At 41.2% G+C, this 18,275-nt stretch overlaps 1 protein-coding gene across 6 annotated transcripts in view; it reads left to right on the top strand.

Moving 5' to 3' along the window:
- LOC115372415 (protocadherin-15) overlaps positions 1-18,275 on the top strand; it is a 234,862-nt gene that overhangs the window by 57,379 nt on the left and 159,208 nt on the right. For all 6 annotated transcript variants that reach the window (XM_030070300.1, XM_030070295.1, XM_030070297.1 and 3 more), the window contains one exon: positions 7,190-7,308. In XM_030070300.1, the coding sequence (XP_029926160.1) occupies positions 7,218-7,308 (91 nt within the window). In that variant the 5' untranslated portion in view covers positions 7,190-7,217. The remainder of the gene's footprint in view (positions 1-7,189; positions 7,309-18,275) is intronic.

The following is an 18,275-nucleotide window of genomic DNA, read 5'->3' as shown; positions in this document are numbered from 1 at the left end:
ACGATGCAATTTATATACGCCCTTTGATCTGCGTAGATCATGTCAGTCCAGGGGTGACTTGACGGACTCTCTGTTTCGCCCCCCACTCAGATCAGTGTAATGTCTATTGTCCCTGATACAGCACCATAAAATACATTGCATAAACTGGGGCACAGGGTTTATCATGTTCTAACCATCCTAGCCCATCACAGTAATCAGGAGAGCACTTGAGGCCCCACATTAAAGCTTTCATTTGCTACTGGTAGCACTGTAAAAGCACATAATGGTGTTTATTCACTTTCCCATTAGGGTCAGTCATCCCAGCTGAAATATCCAGGCTAAACACCCCAACCTATCTGTCTGTGTTCAGCACCTGCACCAGTCTCTTCAGCATGCCATTCAGTGTGAAAGATGTTAAAACGCAGCCTTTCATGGCAGAGGTGGGATGAAAATAAAGTTACATAATTGGCAAAACCGAATGAACAGTAACTGCATAACAGCTTTTCATTTTTGTGTCAAGTGCACATTAAGATCACCGCTAGCTCGAAGGGCTACTCTTTTTCATAGCCGCATGCATATAATGAGTACTCACTTAGGAATCACTCATGTCATAATAGCAGTTACATAATTTTTGCAGCAGGAAGCACCCTGTAGTGTTGGGGACTGAAGAAAAACAAGCGTATGAAATCAGTAAGCCATGCAGAAGCACACAAAGCACTTGGCCAAAACAAGAGCGCCTCTAATTGAGACCCTGTTGATTCGCTGTTTTTGTCCAAATGAAATTCCACTGTCACAGTTCTCTGCCCACAGGAAGTGTCAAATACAAACTTCAGTGAGTGTGCACTTTGTCCAGAGAAAGCTGGACTCACCAATGTGCTGAAATGCTCATTACCATCATGCCTAGTTGTGGTGTGCACTTTAAATCTTGGGGGGAGATAGGGGTAAGAGTGCACCACCAGATATAAGGCATGAGCTACAGCAAAACCTGTTTGTTTCCGTAATCTGTTGCGTTAATCAGTTAATGAATTGCCTTAGTATCTGTGAACAGGTGGAGGTGGTTTGTGTAGGTAAACACAGAGCGGGAAATGAGACGCCTGCCTGGATGTTCAGCCTGATTCCATTCTGCTTTGTATTTGAATGCTATCTCTAGCTGGGTGTGAGCCATGTGGAGGCCAGTCTGTTAGCCCGGGCTAATCACTCCCGTCATTACAGCGTGCTGGAGCTCCCTCGCTACCACTGATTACATCTTGCAGTAGGTAATGAATAGCCCTGCACTCTCCTGGCACATGTAACGAAGACATTGGCTTGCATTAGCTTTCTTTCTTTCCTTTTTTCCTTTTTTTTATTATTTCCCTCCATCACTGTTTCTTTTGCTCTTTCTTTCTTTCGCTATTACTATTTGCTTTTTTCTGTTGTTCTTTTCATGTATTTTTATATTTATTTATTTATTTATTTTCTTCTCACGTGGGCATGTGTGCATCAGCCCGTGTGTATGTTATCGCACTTCAAGATATTCCAGGTTTGGTTGCACTCACTAGATTTGGGTTACACACGTGGGCGGTGTAGAGAATATAACGTTACTGTGAGGTAAGTGAGAGTAAGGACAGAGTTTGAGGCTGTTGCCAAGTTAAAGATCGTCTTGCAGTTCCAGGTAACACATTATGCACCTGTGATGTAACCTTTTGCGATATTTTTTGTCAAGCTGAGGACTTGCCAACTGATGCGCAATTGTGATTGTATTCTGTGGTGATAATTTTACTACATTCACTTCCCATTTGGTCATGTACAAAGTTACAAGCAGCATTGCATTGTAGTGATGTGCTCTGACGGTGAATGTCTGATGTTACTGGTTGTTCCAATCACCATCCAGCAACATGGCTGTTAATGTTAAAGTGTGATGGTGGTTCCAAATGCCAGCAAAAGGTGATGATTTCAACTATAATTCTCCAAAGCTATATGCTAGTTTGACATTAATAAACTGCACAGGCCAGGCCAGAGTTTGTATCAAGATGTGCTGAACAAGCAATGAGCTGTCATGCTGTCTTGAGTTGTTTTAAAGTGGATTGTGGTGGAAAGGACAGTCCTCTACTATAATTCTACATGGGGTGTAAAACATCTTAAACGGGTTGATTAAACAAATACTGCTTATGTCGCAATTTGTTTGTTTACGCTGGCATTATTATGTTAAATAGGGTCGGCTGATGTCTGATGTATGACTCCTTGTGTTGCCATCATCACCCAGGTTTTACGACTTTGATATCTGCATGATGCACAGTGCCTTGCTTTTCATTTGTTCGCACGACCAGTCAGATGACACGATATAGCCGCCGTGCTGTAAATCACTCAGTCGGCCATGGGGAGGAGCCACTCCGCATGCAGTTGGGTGCCGCTGATAAACTGATGACGCTGCAATTTTCTTCACCTGTGGCGAGGGGAGGGGGGTGATATGAGATTGATGAGGGGGTAAAATGTCTTGAGAAATGGCTGTTTTCTACAATAGGCGTATGAAGCACTTTGCTGCCGAGTACACATGCAGCTTAGTGGATAAATGTTAGCAACTTTAGAGCCGATGTAAGCCTGTCGCACCAAAGCTGGGAATCTCAAACGTCATGGTAAGGGAGATTCAGGTGCAGATCTTTTGTTTTGTTTGAGCCTGTGGAAATCTGAGCTTGCTTAAATAAATAAATAAATACATACATAAGATTATGTAAGTGAAGCTTTTTTTTTTAGCTTCTAGGTCATTGTGCTCTACAGTAGTCAACTATTTTAAAGCCATTGGTGTTAAACTGACCCCCTGCAAAGTCCTCCGCTGTCAGCTGGCCAAGGGATGCAGCCAACAGTGAGGTTTCTTCTTTTTGACTACTTGAGTGGTAACTGTAAGAGAAATCAATATACTGTACCAGTGTATATGACAGTAGTAGAATAACTGCAACCTATTCATTCTTGAATGGAGTAAGCCTTCAGTAGAACTGAATGAGCATATTGTAGCACAAAGGTCATGTTTCTTTTTTGTTCTTGAGTGCTAGATTAAACCGCTCTCGGGAACAAAGACACAGTGCATCATTAGTACACTGTTCGATGCTGCCCATGCTTTAAAACGTAAATAGACTGCATTTATATAGTGTTTTTTCTAGTCTACTGACTTCTGAAAGCACTTTGCAATGTATGCTTCACATTCACCCATTCACACCCACATCCATACACCAGTGAGGTGACTGCCATGCAATGCACGTGGACCTGTTCATCAGGAGAGATTAGGGGTCCAGTGTCTTCAGTGAGACTTCACCATGCTCTCTAGACAAGCTGGGGATCTAATATAGCTGGGAGCTCTCTGATTACTTGACTACCGTTCTACATCCCAAGCCGCACCTCCTCACAAAAGCGGGATGTCTGCAGCAGTTGTTACATAAGTCTGTCAAGACCAGACGTAGATCCTGCAGTTTCCAAATGCTACACCCACCTGTCTGTGATTTTGCATGCCTGAAGCTTACACAGGAAGCGAAGGCAGATATTTGCTCATTTCCACACATTCACATCTGCTTTGCAGCCATATGTATAAATCCTGCTGGGAACCAATTCTCAAAGCCTAGCTAACGCTAGCTAGCTGTGGTTAGCTGCAAATACTTTGTTTATGCCTAATGATGTTTTAGCTTTGGATTCTCCTGCTTCGATTTTGTTTCTAAGGAACATTGTGTTTTGACAACTTCTGGTTTTGTCTCATACCCAAATTCTAATGGGCCGGGGATACAGACTCTCTCTGAAGCATTCAAAGGTTGTGGAAGAGAGAGGCTGGTGTGAGAGGCTACTGTTACATAGACATAATATAAATATTTTCTATGCTTGCACATGGTCACCTTAAAGCTGTATTCAGATCAGGTTTACCAGTGGCATACCTAATATGAGGCATCTGCATGAAACATGGTAAAGATGCTGTTTCATTGTTGAACCATGACTCTTCTGTAGGCCACTTCCCTCTTGCATTCCATCTGGTGAGTGGGAAATCGGTTTCAGAATGACTGTGTTACTATTTATTTACGTGAATATGGAAAGCGCCGAAGTAGCTCTTGGCAGATGGGAGAATATTAGATGAGATTATACTGGTAGCCTACAGAGAGTGGTTACATTACCTCTTCACTCCACTGATGTTTAATGGGGAGATGTGGTTTCTTTTTATCAACTCATTTGTGACAGTCTTCCAACTCCAAAGCACATGACGGGGAAACAGGAAGAGGTGGAAACAACTAAATGCCTGATGAAAGGCGATCGAAAGAGTACAGACAGAGGGAGAGAAAGAGAGAGAAGTTTGTAGCGTTTTTTTTTTTTTCTCAGGGAGAGCAAACCCCCTGCACTCAGAGGATAAAGCACTGCATCTTCAGTCTCTGTGTAATCCATAACTGTGATTGCTTGCCCCCCACTCCCATCCCCCCACAACCCAACCTCCATCACTATCCGCTCTCACTTGTCCTCCTCCTGCCTCATCAGTTTGATCTCTCTTCTTTAGCGTTCCACTGTTCCTTACCCTACACCACAGGGATGTGTTGGCAGAGATACAAGCAAATGCAGGCAAGCGGGTTTTCTACAGTTGAACAAAGTCTTTTCTCCTCAACTCAGTGGGATTTCTGGTTGGAACAAGTAAGACTAGCATTATAAACATTAACACAACCAGATACAGCAGAGTGGGAGTGAACTGTTGCCCTGGTTGATAACTAACTGAGTTTAGAAAAGCCTTCCGTTGTGTCTAGGAAAATTGATATATGTTCATGGTAGGACTGGGCAGTAATGAAGACATAATCAAATAGGACAATATCTTTCACTGAATACCTCAATATCGATATTGTCAGTATTACTTTCATAAGATATTTACCACAAGATATTTTTGATAAACAGTCATCAGTAAAGTGGATATGATGACTAAGCAGGTAAAGACAAATAATAAAACAGCTACAACAGTCAAATAAGTTCAGACAATTGCATCATTTTACTCTAAGGCAGCCTTCAATACCAGAAAAAGACAATGCTTTTGTCATATCACAGTATTACAATATCTATAATCCCAGACAATGGTGTTTTATCACAATATTGATAGAATATTGATATATTGCCCAGCCTTACTTCATGAACAGTTGCAGTAGGATTGCAATGGAAACCAAGTTTTGGAGTGTTTTTTTTTTTTTTTTTTTTTTTTTTTTCTTCAGTAGTAGGTCAGCAATTTCCCCAGTTTCCCTGTCCATTAAGTTTGAAGAAACATCATTGTTAGCCTATGTAAATGAGATAGAGCGTTCCCATGTCAACCAAGAAGAGACTTGGAGGAAGCAGTGGAAAGAAATGATTTCTCTCTTCGGGGTGGCTGGTTTTGCAGGTTTGAGTTTTCTCATGCGAAAGGGATCAAAGCAATCTCACTCCGCCCTCTTAAGAAAGATAGATGTACGAATGTGGGAAATCAAATCTGCTTCAAAAGGGAACACCACTGGGAGCCAGAGAGACGAGAAGGGAGTGAGAGAATAGGAAGCCAGTGTGAAATCACTCTGTTGTTGTGCTGTAAGAGAAGAGAACAAGGCTGTCTCTTGCTGTCCGTAGGGTTTTCCCGCTGTCGTTGTTCCGAATTGTTGAGTTCAGTAGTGTAAAATGTAGCATAGTGTTTGTGTGCATGTCTGTATGCATACATGAGAAATAGCTGCAAGTAAATAGGTGTTGTGCTGTAAGTGACTGTGTGTGTGAGAGAGAGAGTGAGAAATGCACCTCACAAATTATGTCTGCCAAGGGCGCTAATAGTTACAGACGTGATTCCGTTATACATCCTTTGATATGATGGTGTTGATGCTTGTGAGTCCATCCCTGCTCCGTTGCCATATGTTATGAAACTTGATTTTGCAGCTTATCGCCTGCTCCCAGAATAAGCCTTCTGAGGAAAGTGTGACACCAAATACCTCAGACAGATAGAAGCTAAAAACCCCTCTATTCCTCATACTGACACCCCACGTTCCTCTAGCTCAGAGAGAGGATATGTGCTGTGGATATCTATGGGCAGTGCACAACATCGCTCAACACTCAGCCTGCACACGCTACTTTGTACAGGATTTTCGCTAGACTTTGAATAGCTGCATTTGCGTCCTGTCTGTTGGTATTAGTTGCATCCAACATCTCAATGTTCGCAGCTGATTCAGTGCCTGTGCAAACAGGTGTGTACCCTCTCTGTCAAGGTCATCTGCTGCAGAAATGTAAAGGTCAGCCATTCTAGATCATGAAATTATTGACACAAACTGACAGTGAGAAAATTGACTGGAAGAGAGAAAGCTCAGTCCTATTAGGGATTCAGGGCGCAATGGCCCTGACCGTTATAGTCATTGCCCTTGGTTCCTTTGATGTAGTGATCTGGGAATTTAAGGTTATTCTACATTTTCTATTGCTGTACGTTGCTCTGGGGAAGGGCTGAGCAATATGTTTACATTTACATCAACATCATGATGTGACACTAGATATCCTTGGGGATTTTGGATATCATAATATTGTGATAGGGCATAAGTGTTGTCTTTTCCTGGGTTTACAGCCTGCATTACAGTAAAGGGATGCAATTTTTGAACTCATTAGAATATCTCAGCTGTTGTTATTAATTGTCTTTACCTGCTTGGTCACCATGTCCATACTGCTAATGACTGTTTATCAGAAATATATTGCCTGTACATTTCTTATGAAAGCACCAATAATCATCTCAAAATCAAAAATATGATATTTTGTGACATTTGATTTTGCACATATTGGCCAGTCCTACTCTTGGTAAGAGAATATGGTTTTGCAAATTTATTGATGACAAAAGCAGTGTTCAGAATTAAAATTAGATTGTAAACTGCAGAAAATCTACTCTTTGGAATACTCTGTGCATTTTGGAGTAATCCAGAAGAAACCAAATGAAACCAGATTATATAGAGTAATCCAGTGGATTATGTTATTTGCTATAAGCAAGGATATACTATGAGTTTAATATGTTCTTGAAAAATCATCCTGCTGCCCGACCGATAAAACATGCAGGTAGCCGGTTATATGCGCATGTGTGAGTGCTCATTTTTGTATGCATGCTGTGTGTGTGTATGTGTGTGTGTGAGTGTGTGTCTGTGTGTGTGTGTGCATGTGAGGTCCCAGCTGTAAATGCATGAGGGCTGGAGGGCACTCTGAGACATGAATGAAAAATCCTCTCTCCCTTTTTTTTGTCCAGGTGGGCAGGCAATAAGGCTTGACAGAAGATGCGACGGGAGTGGTGGCTCGTCAGATGGCTGGGGACAGGCATGGCAATCCTCTCTTTGCTAACCCACAGCTGGGGCCAGGACACAGAAGGTACAGACAGCCAGCGCGAAGGCGATCACCCTCAGGCCCCCTCTCCTCAGCTGTACTGTAGCTGCACTGCTGAGAGAAAACATTTATATGAAACAAAATGTACCTTTTTCCTGTTGCCAGCGGAGTGGAAAAGCTAATAACATAATAGCAGAAAAGTAGTATTGCTGATTAATTATGTCCAAAACTGGGCTATGAGCCACTTTAATAATGTTATATGATTTCGATAGATGACTTACTGGTATGCTAACAAAATATGATGTGTTATTTGACTTGATTTTCCCCAAAATAGATTTAATAACTTACAGAGAGAAAAGTACATTTCTTCAAGACAGAATATGTGAATGGTTTCTGAATATGAATATTTAATGTAGATACTCCTATTAATCCCAAGGGCAGATGGGCCATGGTATTATGTTCGTGCAATTATAATAACAATTATATTATAGCGTTTTGTTTTCATTGCTATGAAAGATAGTCATTTTTTAATAGCAGTTCAAACATACTATTATAGGGATTTTATGCACAGACACATACATATAATGTGTGTGTGTGTGTACATACTATATATATGTGTGTGTGTGTGTGTGTGTGTATATACATCCCCCTTCAAACTGACAGTTTGAGATGCTGCTCTTAGGTGGGCTTTGAATATCCTGAAATCATTTTCCTTTCACAGTAATCTTCCTATTCTCCTTTTCAAATTTACATAATATTGTTCGAAAATCATTCAAAAGACATTATTTAACAAGAGTACATACTGTAAATCCAGCTATCTCCCTATGCTGCTCAGTGATCTTGCTAAGAGGATTCTCCCTGTAGTTTTGTGCTGAACTTCTGACGTTACAGAAGAAGTCTTCATATTTGTAGTTTCAACTCATCGACTTTGTATCAGATGCCAGTAAAAAGTGAATTTAAAGTGTCAAAGACTGACTGTTCCTTAAAGCGGTGCCTATGGTGAGCTGCATGCATTACGAGACGTTAAAGAACCATGCTTCAATTCCCCCAAGTGTGACAATATTGTACATGATTCAGGTCAACTTTAAAATGCTGTATTTTTCAAAGTAGGAAGTTCTCTTCTGCCTCCTCACATTATCCCTGTTTCCCTGCCTCCCTTCTGTCTTTTCTTCTTTCCTTATTTCCTGCCTGCATTCTTTTGCAAACTCACTAACATAAAAGCATTTTCAGATAATGGTATAATCATTGCCATTACTGTGTCATTCAAATTAAGATTTTTTTTGGGAGCATTTTCCTTTATGGCTATGTATGATATCATTTTGGCAGAAAAATTGCTTGCCTTATGACTGACTGACCCTCTGAAGGTGAATGAGTGCCTTGTGGTTTTCCTTTTTGGATGAAGTCTCACTCCAAGGCTCTGAGCACATTAACAGATAAGTGTTGTTGTGTTGAGTGAGGAAACCACTGACCCAAAACATTGGAACTCAGAATAGCTCAGTGGAATATGGGTTTGTGGGTAATTTCTTCAGCAACTTGTGATGGCTTCGCCCGTCTGTCAATGCATGGCTTTACCTTGGTGAAGCACACTGAGGTATAATTCCATTAAAACCTCAATTCATCACAGCCTCATGGTTTACGACAAATCATCCTCATTAATTGGGTACAGTCACCTTGAGAAAAAGTTAATTTCCACTTAAAGAAACATGTTGGTGAGATTTTATGTGGAAGTTAACGCATGTGTGCGTGTGTGTTTGTATGTGTGTGTGTGTGTGTGTGATATATGTTTTCATGAGCTTTAGAACTCTATTTTAATGATCTAAGGGATAGGTCAGAAGAGCATGGTACAAGTGCATTTGGGAGTGTGTACAAGTCTGCTTTTGCTATTTTAACATTGGAAAATCAGGTGCTTGCGCCAGGCACATGGCTCAAAAGGATTGTACTCTTAATTAATTATAGGTTTTGGGGGTAACATGCAGTAAACCAATCAGGGTGCCATCTCTGAATCCCTTTAAAATCCAGGTGCACTTGCAAATTGCTATTATAATGGCGTATTTGCCAGGTAAGAAGGAGCACTTCTCTGCAGAGGAAATGGATCTGCTTGTGCATGAAGTGAAAGCTCACAAACAGACCAGCTACAGCAACAGCGGGATTCCATCAAAGCTCCCAGAGGTGAAGCAGTCATCCCTGTGTGTGTAACAAACAGAGTGTACGTGCGTTGTGTACCCACCTATGCAGGAGCGCCTTACTGTCCTGATAATGTTCCCTTATAATAACAATGAAATACTGCACCATAGACTTCAGACCTGGTTTTTGTAAGGCAGTCACACTTTCAACTGCCCCAAGATAGCAATGTGCCAGTAATGTGCCTGACCACACCTCATTTTACGACCAACACACCCATGTGCGCCCCAGTGGGTACAAATTCATTTGCAATTCACACAATGTAGGTGCTGGATGAGAAAATTACAACTGCGTCGGTTGTAAACTGGCAAAGAGACTTGTGTCATGCTTGGTGCCACTTTGCGTCAGGTGTAAGATAGGGCCCTTAATGTTAGAATGGATGACTGTTGCAACTTCATGACTGTCCTGTCCACTTTTCTTAATACACAGACTCCCCAGTATAGTTCAGCAGGTTTATTCGGACTGGGACATATCATTGTGAAGCATTCTATAAAATAATATTTAAGTAACTTTATAACAATAATCATGGTTGTGCACTACTAATATATCTTGTACTACAACTACAGTTGTGTTCCAGTATTATAGCTACGATTCAGTAATAACTAAAAACATGAGAAAAGGCTAATATCTGCACAGCTTTTTTCTAAAAAAAAAAAAAAAAAATGCATTTAATGTGACAATGGTATGTAAAAGCATAAAAACAGAGGAAATCACAATGTTAAAGAAAAATGACTGAAACTGCCTGCGGTGTCGCGTTTGTTTGGAGAAATTGCTTTCTTGTTTCCTTTCAGCTAAATCTGCCCGCCATAAAACATGCAAATGAGGGTAGGGCTTGGAAATGATCTGTTTGTGTGATGCACGAATGAAAAACAAAGCAGAGGCAGCACAATACTTCTTTAGATGTCACCAAATTATTCCCCAGCTGCCCCATGGAATAACATTACTTGTCAAACCACTGCTATATTAATACGATCACATACTGTCCTGGCAGCCATTTGTCCCTATCATTTTTGATGAATCTGACAGTGTCCTGTGACTGTGTGATAAGGGGAGTTTTGAGCCCACTGATTATGGATATGGTGCCTGCCTGTAATTTGACTGGTTGCAGACATGGGTAATTACATGGGGAGGGGGATTAGTGATAGTTACACTGCCTGCAAATGAGCCCTGATTGGATCAGAGAGTGCCGCCAAATGCCCCTCCGTGTCACAGTGTAATGAGTGAGGGGAGAGAGAGGCAGAGAAAAAGAGTGAATGTCTGTGTGGCTGTTTTGGCCTGACGGGGAGGGTTGTTTGTGTTGTTGTTGCCTCCCTTTGCTGCTCAGTGTCACCTAGGGATGATCTTGACTTGAGCAGGGATTTTCAGCACCCCCCATACACACACTAGCACACACAGCCACACACACACACACACACACACACACACCCACCCACCCACACCACCTCCACCCCATCCCTCATCTTCTCACCCATAAATCTCCCTAGGATGCCCTTCTCAAAGCGCCCTTGGCTCTTGGCTGTGTCAGTCTGTTTGTTGTCTGTCTATCAAATACAAATAGCAACTAGTGATGTAAAATGGCATTGAACTGTCGAAAGATACGTGTACATTGGCATTGATAGTCACATTGTCTCTCGGGAAGCATTCAGTCACACTTTAACAGTTCACTAATCGTAAAGGCTAATAACAAATCAGAGACTTATAATGTGAATGTGAGCACTGCATGAGAGAATGCAATGACTTGTCTCGCTCCTCTCGCTCATGCATTCTCTCTCCCTCTCTCTCTCTCCTGCCTCCCTGCTGCTGTCAAGTTCTCATTCTATTCTGTCCCTCCCTCTCCTTCACTGCCTTGCTGCTGTCTCATTTTCCGTCAATAATCCTTTCTTCCGTCTCTGCCATCCTTTCATGTTCTCCTCCTTACCTCAGATCTTCCGACTCTGGGTCCACATCATGCTCAGATGGTCTCTTTCAACAGTCACAGATCTCTGACTTTACACGTGCGTCTGAGCACTGCAGCTTTGCTTTCATTTAACTCATGCGTGGCCGTGAGTACTCGCTCTCAGTGGAGACCAGATTGCCCACGTGCAGACTAACGAAGGGTAATGAAAGGTCAGGCGTCGATCCGGATCACAACAGACAGACAAACACTTACACGCACCTCCAAATCCCTTCATGGCTAAATCCAGATGACACACCAGTGCACCCAAACACATATACACATCTGCAGACAGTGTGTGTTTTCTGTGTGTGTCTGTGTGATGAGGTGTGGATTATTTAATATGCCTGTGGACACTTCTGCCATGTGACATAAGCCCACCTTCCTCTCTCGCACTAATTCCATCTCTCTCAACTTTACTCTCTCTCTCTCACACACACACACACACACTCACACACACTGTCTGTCTCTCTCCCCATCTGCACCTCACATTCACTCTGGCCCATAATTGTTTGTCTATTTTTGGGATTGTCTGATTAGGGGCCAGATGTGCAGACTGTGTCTGGCTGCAGCTGAAGCCTGTGGAGTCGGGGAGCAGTGAAGTGACTGGGGGAAGGGGTTTTAATCTGCCCGCCAGCAGGCTGTAATCAGGCTCTGGGCGGTCCAAGAAGGGAGGGGGCTCTCTGGGTAAGACTAGGCCCTGTGCTGCCTGGGGCCTGGACTTACCAGCCCATTCTGGAGCTCAATGCGTGAGCCTATGAGTGTTGAACAGTTCACTGCGAGAGTGATTGCAACCTTCGCCCTCCTGCCAGTGTTGTTAACCTCACAGAAGGAGCAGGATGGAAAGGAATGAGGGTAAAGTGTTATAGGGGCAAGGGGAAGAGACTCCCTAAGGGATTACACATTGATAAAGTAATCCCCTTCTCTCTTCTTCATTGTCAGTCAGCCATGAGGTACTGTACATGCTGCTGGGAAGCCAGGCCCAGTTCTCTCTAGTTTCTCTGTTGTGCTTCATTACTTTTACTTTCACTAGTCCTTCTTATTCCTCCACTCCTCCTTTCATTATTCCTTTCCAGTAGCAGCTTCTGCTTCATATTCTCATCTCCATCTGTTTCCCTCTCTCTATACATTTCTCACTGACTCCCACTCTCTTTTCCTTGTGACCCGCAGTCATAAGTACATGCACGCAACTACACAGAGGAGCCACCACAGAGAGCAGTGAACTTCTAGCGTTTCATTGCTATCTCACAGATAGACGTGCTGTAAGAAGACATAAAGGCACAGGGCCATGTCTACATTGATTTGGCTATATTTCCTCTTAAGTGGGTGGTGAATGGTGCATGGCTATGGCCACGTGTTAGGGCATGTAAGTAACCTTGTTATGTGTTTGTTCCTTGGGTCTCATATTCTGTGAGACCCTCACAGAATATGTTTCATCCTTGTAAGTCTTACTGTCTGGAATTCAGTTCATCTAATCAAGTGTTACTATTATGACTAGCTGCAACCTTATTGGTTTGCATCTGTGTCAGACCTGTTGTGTTGGAGCAGTACAATAGCAATGACATCAAAGCTGCAGCATTTCCTTCACCATAAAGAAAACACATTTTTCAGATTTGTAGATACAGATGCTTGGCTTCTGCTTCTTTGCTCTTGGAATGCATATTGCTGCTGAGGTGAGTAAGGAGTAAAACTCTTGGCAAAGCATGGTCTTCCTGACACACACAAAATGGATTAATCCCCCATATTATTTTCAGATAGGGGGGGACCGGGGCTGGTTGTCCCACTTTTTGCTCTCATGTGGATTTCCCAGAGTCAGTATATCTCACAAAATTGGTTGGCATGTCACAAATCAGCAGAAGACTGGAGTTCCTGAGCTGAAAAAGCTAATCATGACTGGTTAAAAAACAGCTATCCATGACTGTGGGCATGGTTCTCACAAAGTACAGAGTCGGCTGTCTTTATATTTTTTTTCAATAGATAAAATACTAAAAAATGTTATTTTCATACCAGAGACATAAAATAAGTCTCAGAAATTTGCAAAACAGCTGACTGTTTGACACGAAACCCATCAGAAAATATGATGATTCTAAGATGCTCACACAGTACAGGGTCACAGTTTCCTCGCTGAGCTGCTATTGGCTCTTCATTAGTGTTAGAGTTTGCATCAAGTTACATTATGATGTGTTCAAGCTTTATTCAGTAAAAATGAGTATTGAGCAAAGATAAAGTATTATGTTAATATGATATGTTCAAGTGTAATTGTGTAAATTTAGCAAGATTGCAAATACAGCAAATACAGTTGTTTAAAGGAGAAAATTGTTTGTTTTCACAGCAATATAAAATAGATATAGCAAGGGAATTATTACCTGTTGAAGTTCCTAACTCTAATTCTAACCAATAGTTTATAATACATGAACGTAATATGGCACTGTATGCATTAAACAGGTTTTGTTTAGAAAGATAATGATTTTTATTGTTGAAATAGACAATAAAAATGTTGATTTTTCTGAAGGTAAACAAAGTAATTATTCATTTTAAGACACCTATTGCTATGTAATAAAACAGGAAAATATTTCCTGTCCAGTTACTTAGTTAATTGATGGGATAATCGGTAGAATACTTGATTACCAAAATAATTGATAGCTGCAGCCCTACATCATACAGATTTTTGTCCAGGAAGTTAAAATTTGCTTTGCCTACAAAGAAGTAAATTTTGGTATAAACAGTATTACACTGCTTTGACAACCAAACCCTGGAGACAACCAGCCCCAGTCTCTCCCACTATAACAGAGAGTGCTCATCTGCTTTGACTTGCTGTCTGCCCATGAGCAGCCATTAACTGGCAATGTGTGCCATTGGACAGGTGCCCTCTGTGTCTCTCATCGTCCTGCGCCAGCCCCCGGGCTGGACCTGTGCCAGAATGCCCTTCTGCCCCACTGGACATTGTTCCATGCAAAATAAACTCTATCGAGCCAACTGGGAAATTAAAAAAGTGTCCCTGTTTGCTCTGTCTTCACTCATCCCTTTCCTGGGCAGCCTGCCACTCCAGGGATGGGTCATAACTTTAACCTCCAACCCCGCAGTATTTTAAGTGGATGCTGGTCAGACCAGAGGTCAGCAGACAATCCTCCCTTCGGTGAACTGCTGGCAATGTGACTGGCAACAAAGAAATTACTTCATGCGAATAGCCCTGTCTCTCCTTGAGGAAGGGTGACATTCCACATGCTGTGTTGGACAACTGGTCATTATCACGCAAGGCATCATATTTATATTTAAGGGCAGGGAATTTTACGAGTGCATATGGATGTATGGGAGATTTTATGATAGGACGAACAGAACCTTGTGCTGGCTTGGCAGAAAGCCATCCATCCAAAGGACGAGAGAGGAGTAGTTTGATCTCCTCTTTGTTGTCCCTGTCCTTTTCAGGAATCTTTTCCTTTGACAAATTTCAGCAAGATGCTGTCCATTCATGGAGAGTACAAATGTGTTTTTTTATATTTTTTTATATTTTATATATTTGAAACAATTTGCATGTTGCTTTTTCAGTAAGATGCCTCTGATTCTGTGTATGCCAGTAGTTGGTTGTATAGGTGTGCCAGATTGATTGAGACAGTGCAGACTATTGGAACATTTTACGTATTAGGTTGGCTGTCCTTTAAAGTGTGTTTTTTAAGATCTTGACTCCCAGGGAGCTGAAGCACTTTGATTTATTGGTTGATAAAAGGTACTTGTGCAGATGAGAGAAAGAAAAGTCCACACATTCTGTCTGTTGCTCCCAAAGTGGATTCATTACCACCCTGCCTTGGTCTTACACCTATGGTTAACGCTATGTGTGTGTGTTTTTTCCTCCAAACTTTTGCAGATGAAGCCATGTGAAAGCAGAGGTTATTGAATTGGGGGGCAGGCAAAAATGTCTTTTGAAATTAAATGTCAGTGAACAGAATTCATCTCACCAGGGCCTTTTTCCACTGCTCCAGAAAAGTAGCCGTTGATAAGCTGAACTACATTCCATAGGAGTGGGTTTTTTGTGTATTGGATCACATTATTGAAGTGTTGGAGATACTATGTGTGGATAAACAATGTTAAAAATACACTTATGCTGTTGCATGAAGTAGTTCTAATGATTTTTAATGCTTTAACTTGCTCTACTTTGGTACTTTTGTTGCGTGCTTTCCAGAACCCTAAAATACCTCACAGCTGACAGGTAAATCATACCTCATAAACACCTGGGAGAAGAATAAGGAACTATGCAAAAAAGCATTTCACATCCATTTATGTGGGTGTCTGAGATATATTAACTGTAAAAGTTTTGCAGAGTACTTTTGGAAAGATCTTGACAAATGTCAAACGAGTATTTTTTGGCTTTTATTTGTCAAAGACAATGTGTGATACAGTTTTAAACTTTGATTCCTTTGTCAAATCAAATTTCACAGTTGTGCATAGAAGGAACGTTGTTCCCATCTATAATGAGTCCTCAACAAATTGATTGAAAAATTGCTTGTATCAGTTTTTTTCCGCTGCTTTCTTTTGTAATACAAGCAATAAAAATTATGTAATTGAAGTTTTACAGCTTAAAGTCAAAATTGGTCAGCCGATTATCAAGAAGATTTTTTTAAAATTGTAATAAACTGACTTGAGGTCAAAATTGGAAGATTTTGATTGTCTTTATATTAAGCTCCCCAAGTGTTCAGTGATTAACAATTAATGATTAAATGTTGCTTGATGCATTTGTTATATTTCCCTTCTTTCTAAACCTGTGTCTCCACCTCTGTCCCGCCATCCCATTTACTCATTTTTCTTGTAAAAGACAGAGCAGGTCATTAAAAAGCAATGTTGAAAGCATCTGCCAAGGAGATCGAGGGACAGCGAACACAGTCAGCAAGTATAATCATGGAGGCTAGTAAAATATACAAACAAAAGCTGGTAAAAAATTTAATAATGAGATTACCTTCTTTGTTGAGGGTAAGCCAGGTGCATATTATGCAACTTTTGACCTAATTTAACTGTCTCAAGTTTTTGACACCAGAGAGAAGTCCTCATGTTTGAGCCAACTTGGTACTCGAAGATTGTTTGTGTTTGAGAGATAGTCTGACCCTGTGTTGTTTTTGGTAGCAATGTTTTTACAGTGTGACATATATGTACATATGTGAGATATGGCATGTTTTGAGAACGCCAATAGTAATGAGAGAACAAATGGAAACGTGGAGGAGGCTGTTATTGGAAATGTTGGGTTTTGGATTGGTATTCCTTGGTGGTAGTATATGCATATCAAACAAGGTACAGAGTAGCTGGCTGTTTTCAGTTGACCTCCATATCTCTCTTAAGAACAGACAGCCCACACTTCTTGTGTCTCCCTATCCATGTTTGCATCTTTTCGCTTCTTTTTGGCTGAGTGGGGCAGTCAGAAATATTTTATGTCCCCAACTGACTGACTAACCCATTGTTGCAATGCACATGTGCATAGATCCCAAGTAGTAATTATTGCACAACCCTGAGTTGTACTCTCAGATGTAGCTAGCCAGGTGAGAGGTATGCTAACTTATGCCATTGAATTTTTTAAATTATCATTTGGTGTGCAGCCTTAATTGTGTGAGGCACTGTAACATAGTTCAGCTAGTAACCTACCGTGAGCTATCGCTGTTTATTCTAGCTATATCTGTGAGGAAGAGGTAGGTAGAGGTAAGTTGTCATTTTTTAATTCAATTCATTGTGTGTCCCTGCTTGTGTGCACTGTTGTATGAATAGGCCTGTATTAAGGCATGGCTTTTTATTGTATTTATTTATTTAACATGGATAGTACACATTAATCAACACCACAGTTCCGTAGTGTAAATACACCAGATTTAGCCAGCCAGGCTTACAAACAGCGTTAGATGTCGTTAGATGTTGACGCCAAACATCGTGCAATAACCATTGTTTCAAATTTATGGAAAATGAGCCAATATTTCTCAGATCTCCCAGGTTTAGGGGATGGGTGTTTCAAGTCAGTGAGGCTCTAAAAGAGAAGGCTGATTGGCTAAAAACACTTTTCCTCAGCGGTATTAAGGCGCTACTGGACCAGTTTGTTTTTCTATTTACAAATTTACGGATGATGTTACGGTTTATAGGATCAGTATTCCCCTCAGGCAGCAGGGGTGGTCTGGCTAAACCAAGCTTCTCTAGTCTTGTTTTCTTTTGTGGCAAAAATGTCATATTTCAGAATACTCATTTTTTTGTGAGGCAGCAGGGTTTTGAGATCCCTCATGACCAAATCCAAGTGAGAATTTTTTTAAATGTTTGATTTACCACTCTGCCACCTCCATCTGTCTCACATGGTTTAGTGTATGCCCCACTATGAAGGTGAGGCAAGAACCTGCATCATTTAATGTGAGAAGTACAGAGACATTAGATTTCTTTTTTTGTTGGTAGTGCTTATAGTGTAGGTGAGATGCTTGTGGTTTGGTTTAGTTTAGTTGACCCCTTTTAAAATACATTGTACATAATAGATGCATTTTAAATGATTAAGGACAATACAAAGAGTCATAGACTTCTTTCCTTGCAGTCCTTGATTATTGAACAAAAAAATCAAAAAGACACACAACACACTTATGTATAGGTGAATGACATTAGGGGTCAATACCACATCAGGCATCAGTTTGATTTCTAATGGCGGCTCATTCCATCAGTGAGGCCTTGTGAATGGGAATGAGCATTGACCTGTTGTTTTGTTCTGCACCTTATTGGGAGCAGATTGCCCATGCTTGCTCTGGTTCTGTGGCTGTGGGCTTTACCTACTCTGGGATAATATTTGGTGAGGTAGTTTTGAGAGCCCCATCATTGACTATCCAGTGAAAATCTGAGCTGATGAGACACAATGGATTCTAGTGGTAGCTAATTGAGCTACTGAAGTTGATTCCTC

This window comes from Myripristis murdjan, chromosome 15 (assembly GCF_902150065.1).
Source record: "Myripristis murdjan chromosome 15, fMyrMur1.1, whole genome shotgun sequence".
Lineage (NCBI taxonomy): Eukaryota > Metazoa > Chordata > Actinopteri > Holocentriformes > Holocentridae > Myripristis > Myripristis murdjan.
The sequence above is the reverse complement of the archived record's forward strand: the minus strand, read 5'-3'. Positions and strand labels throughout refer to the sequence as shown.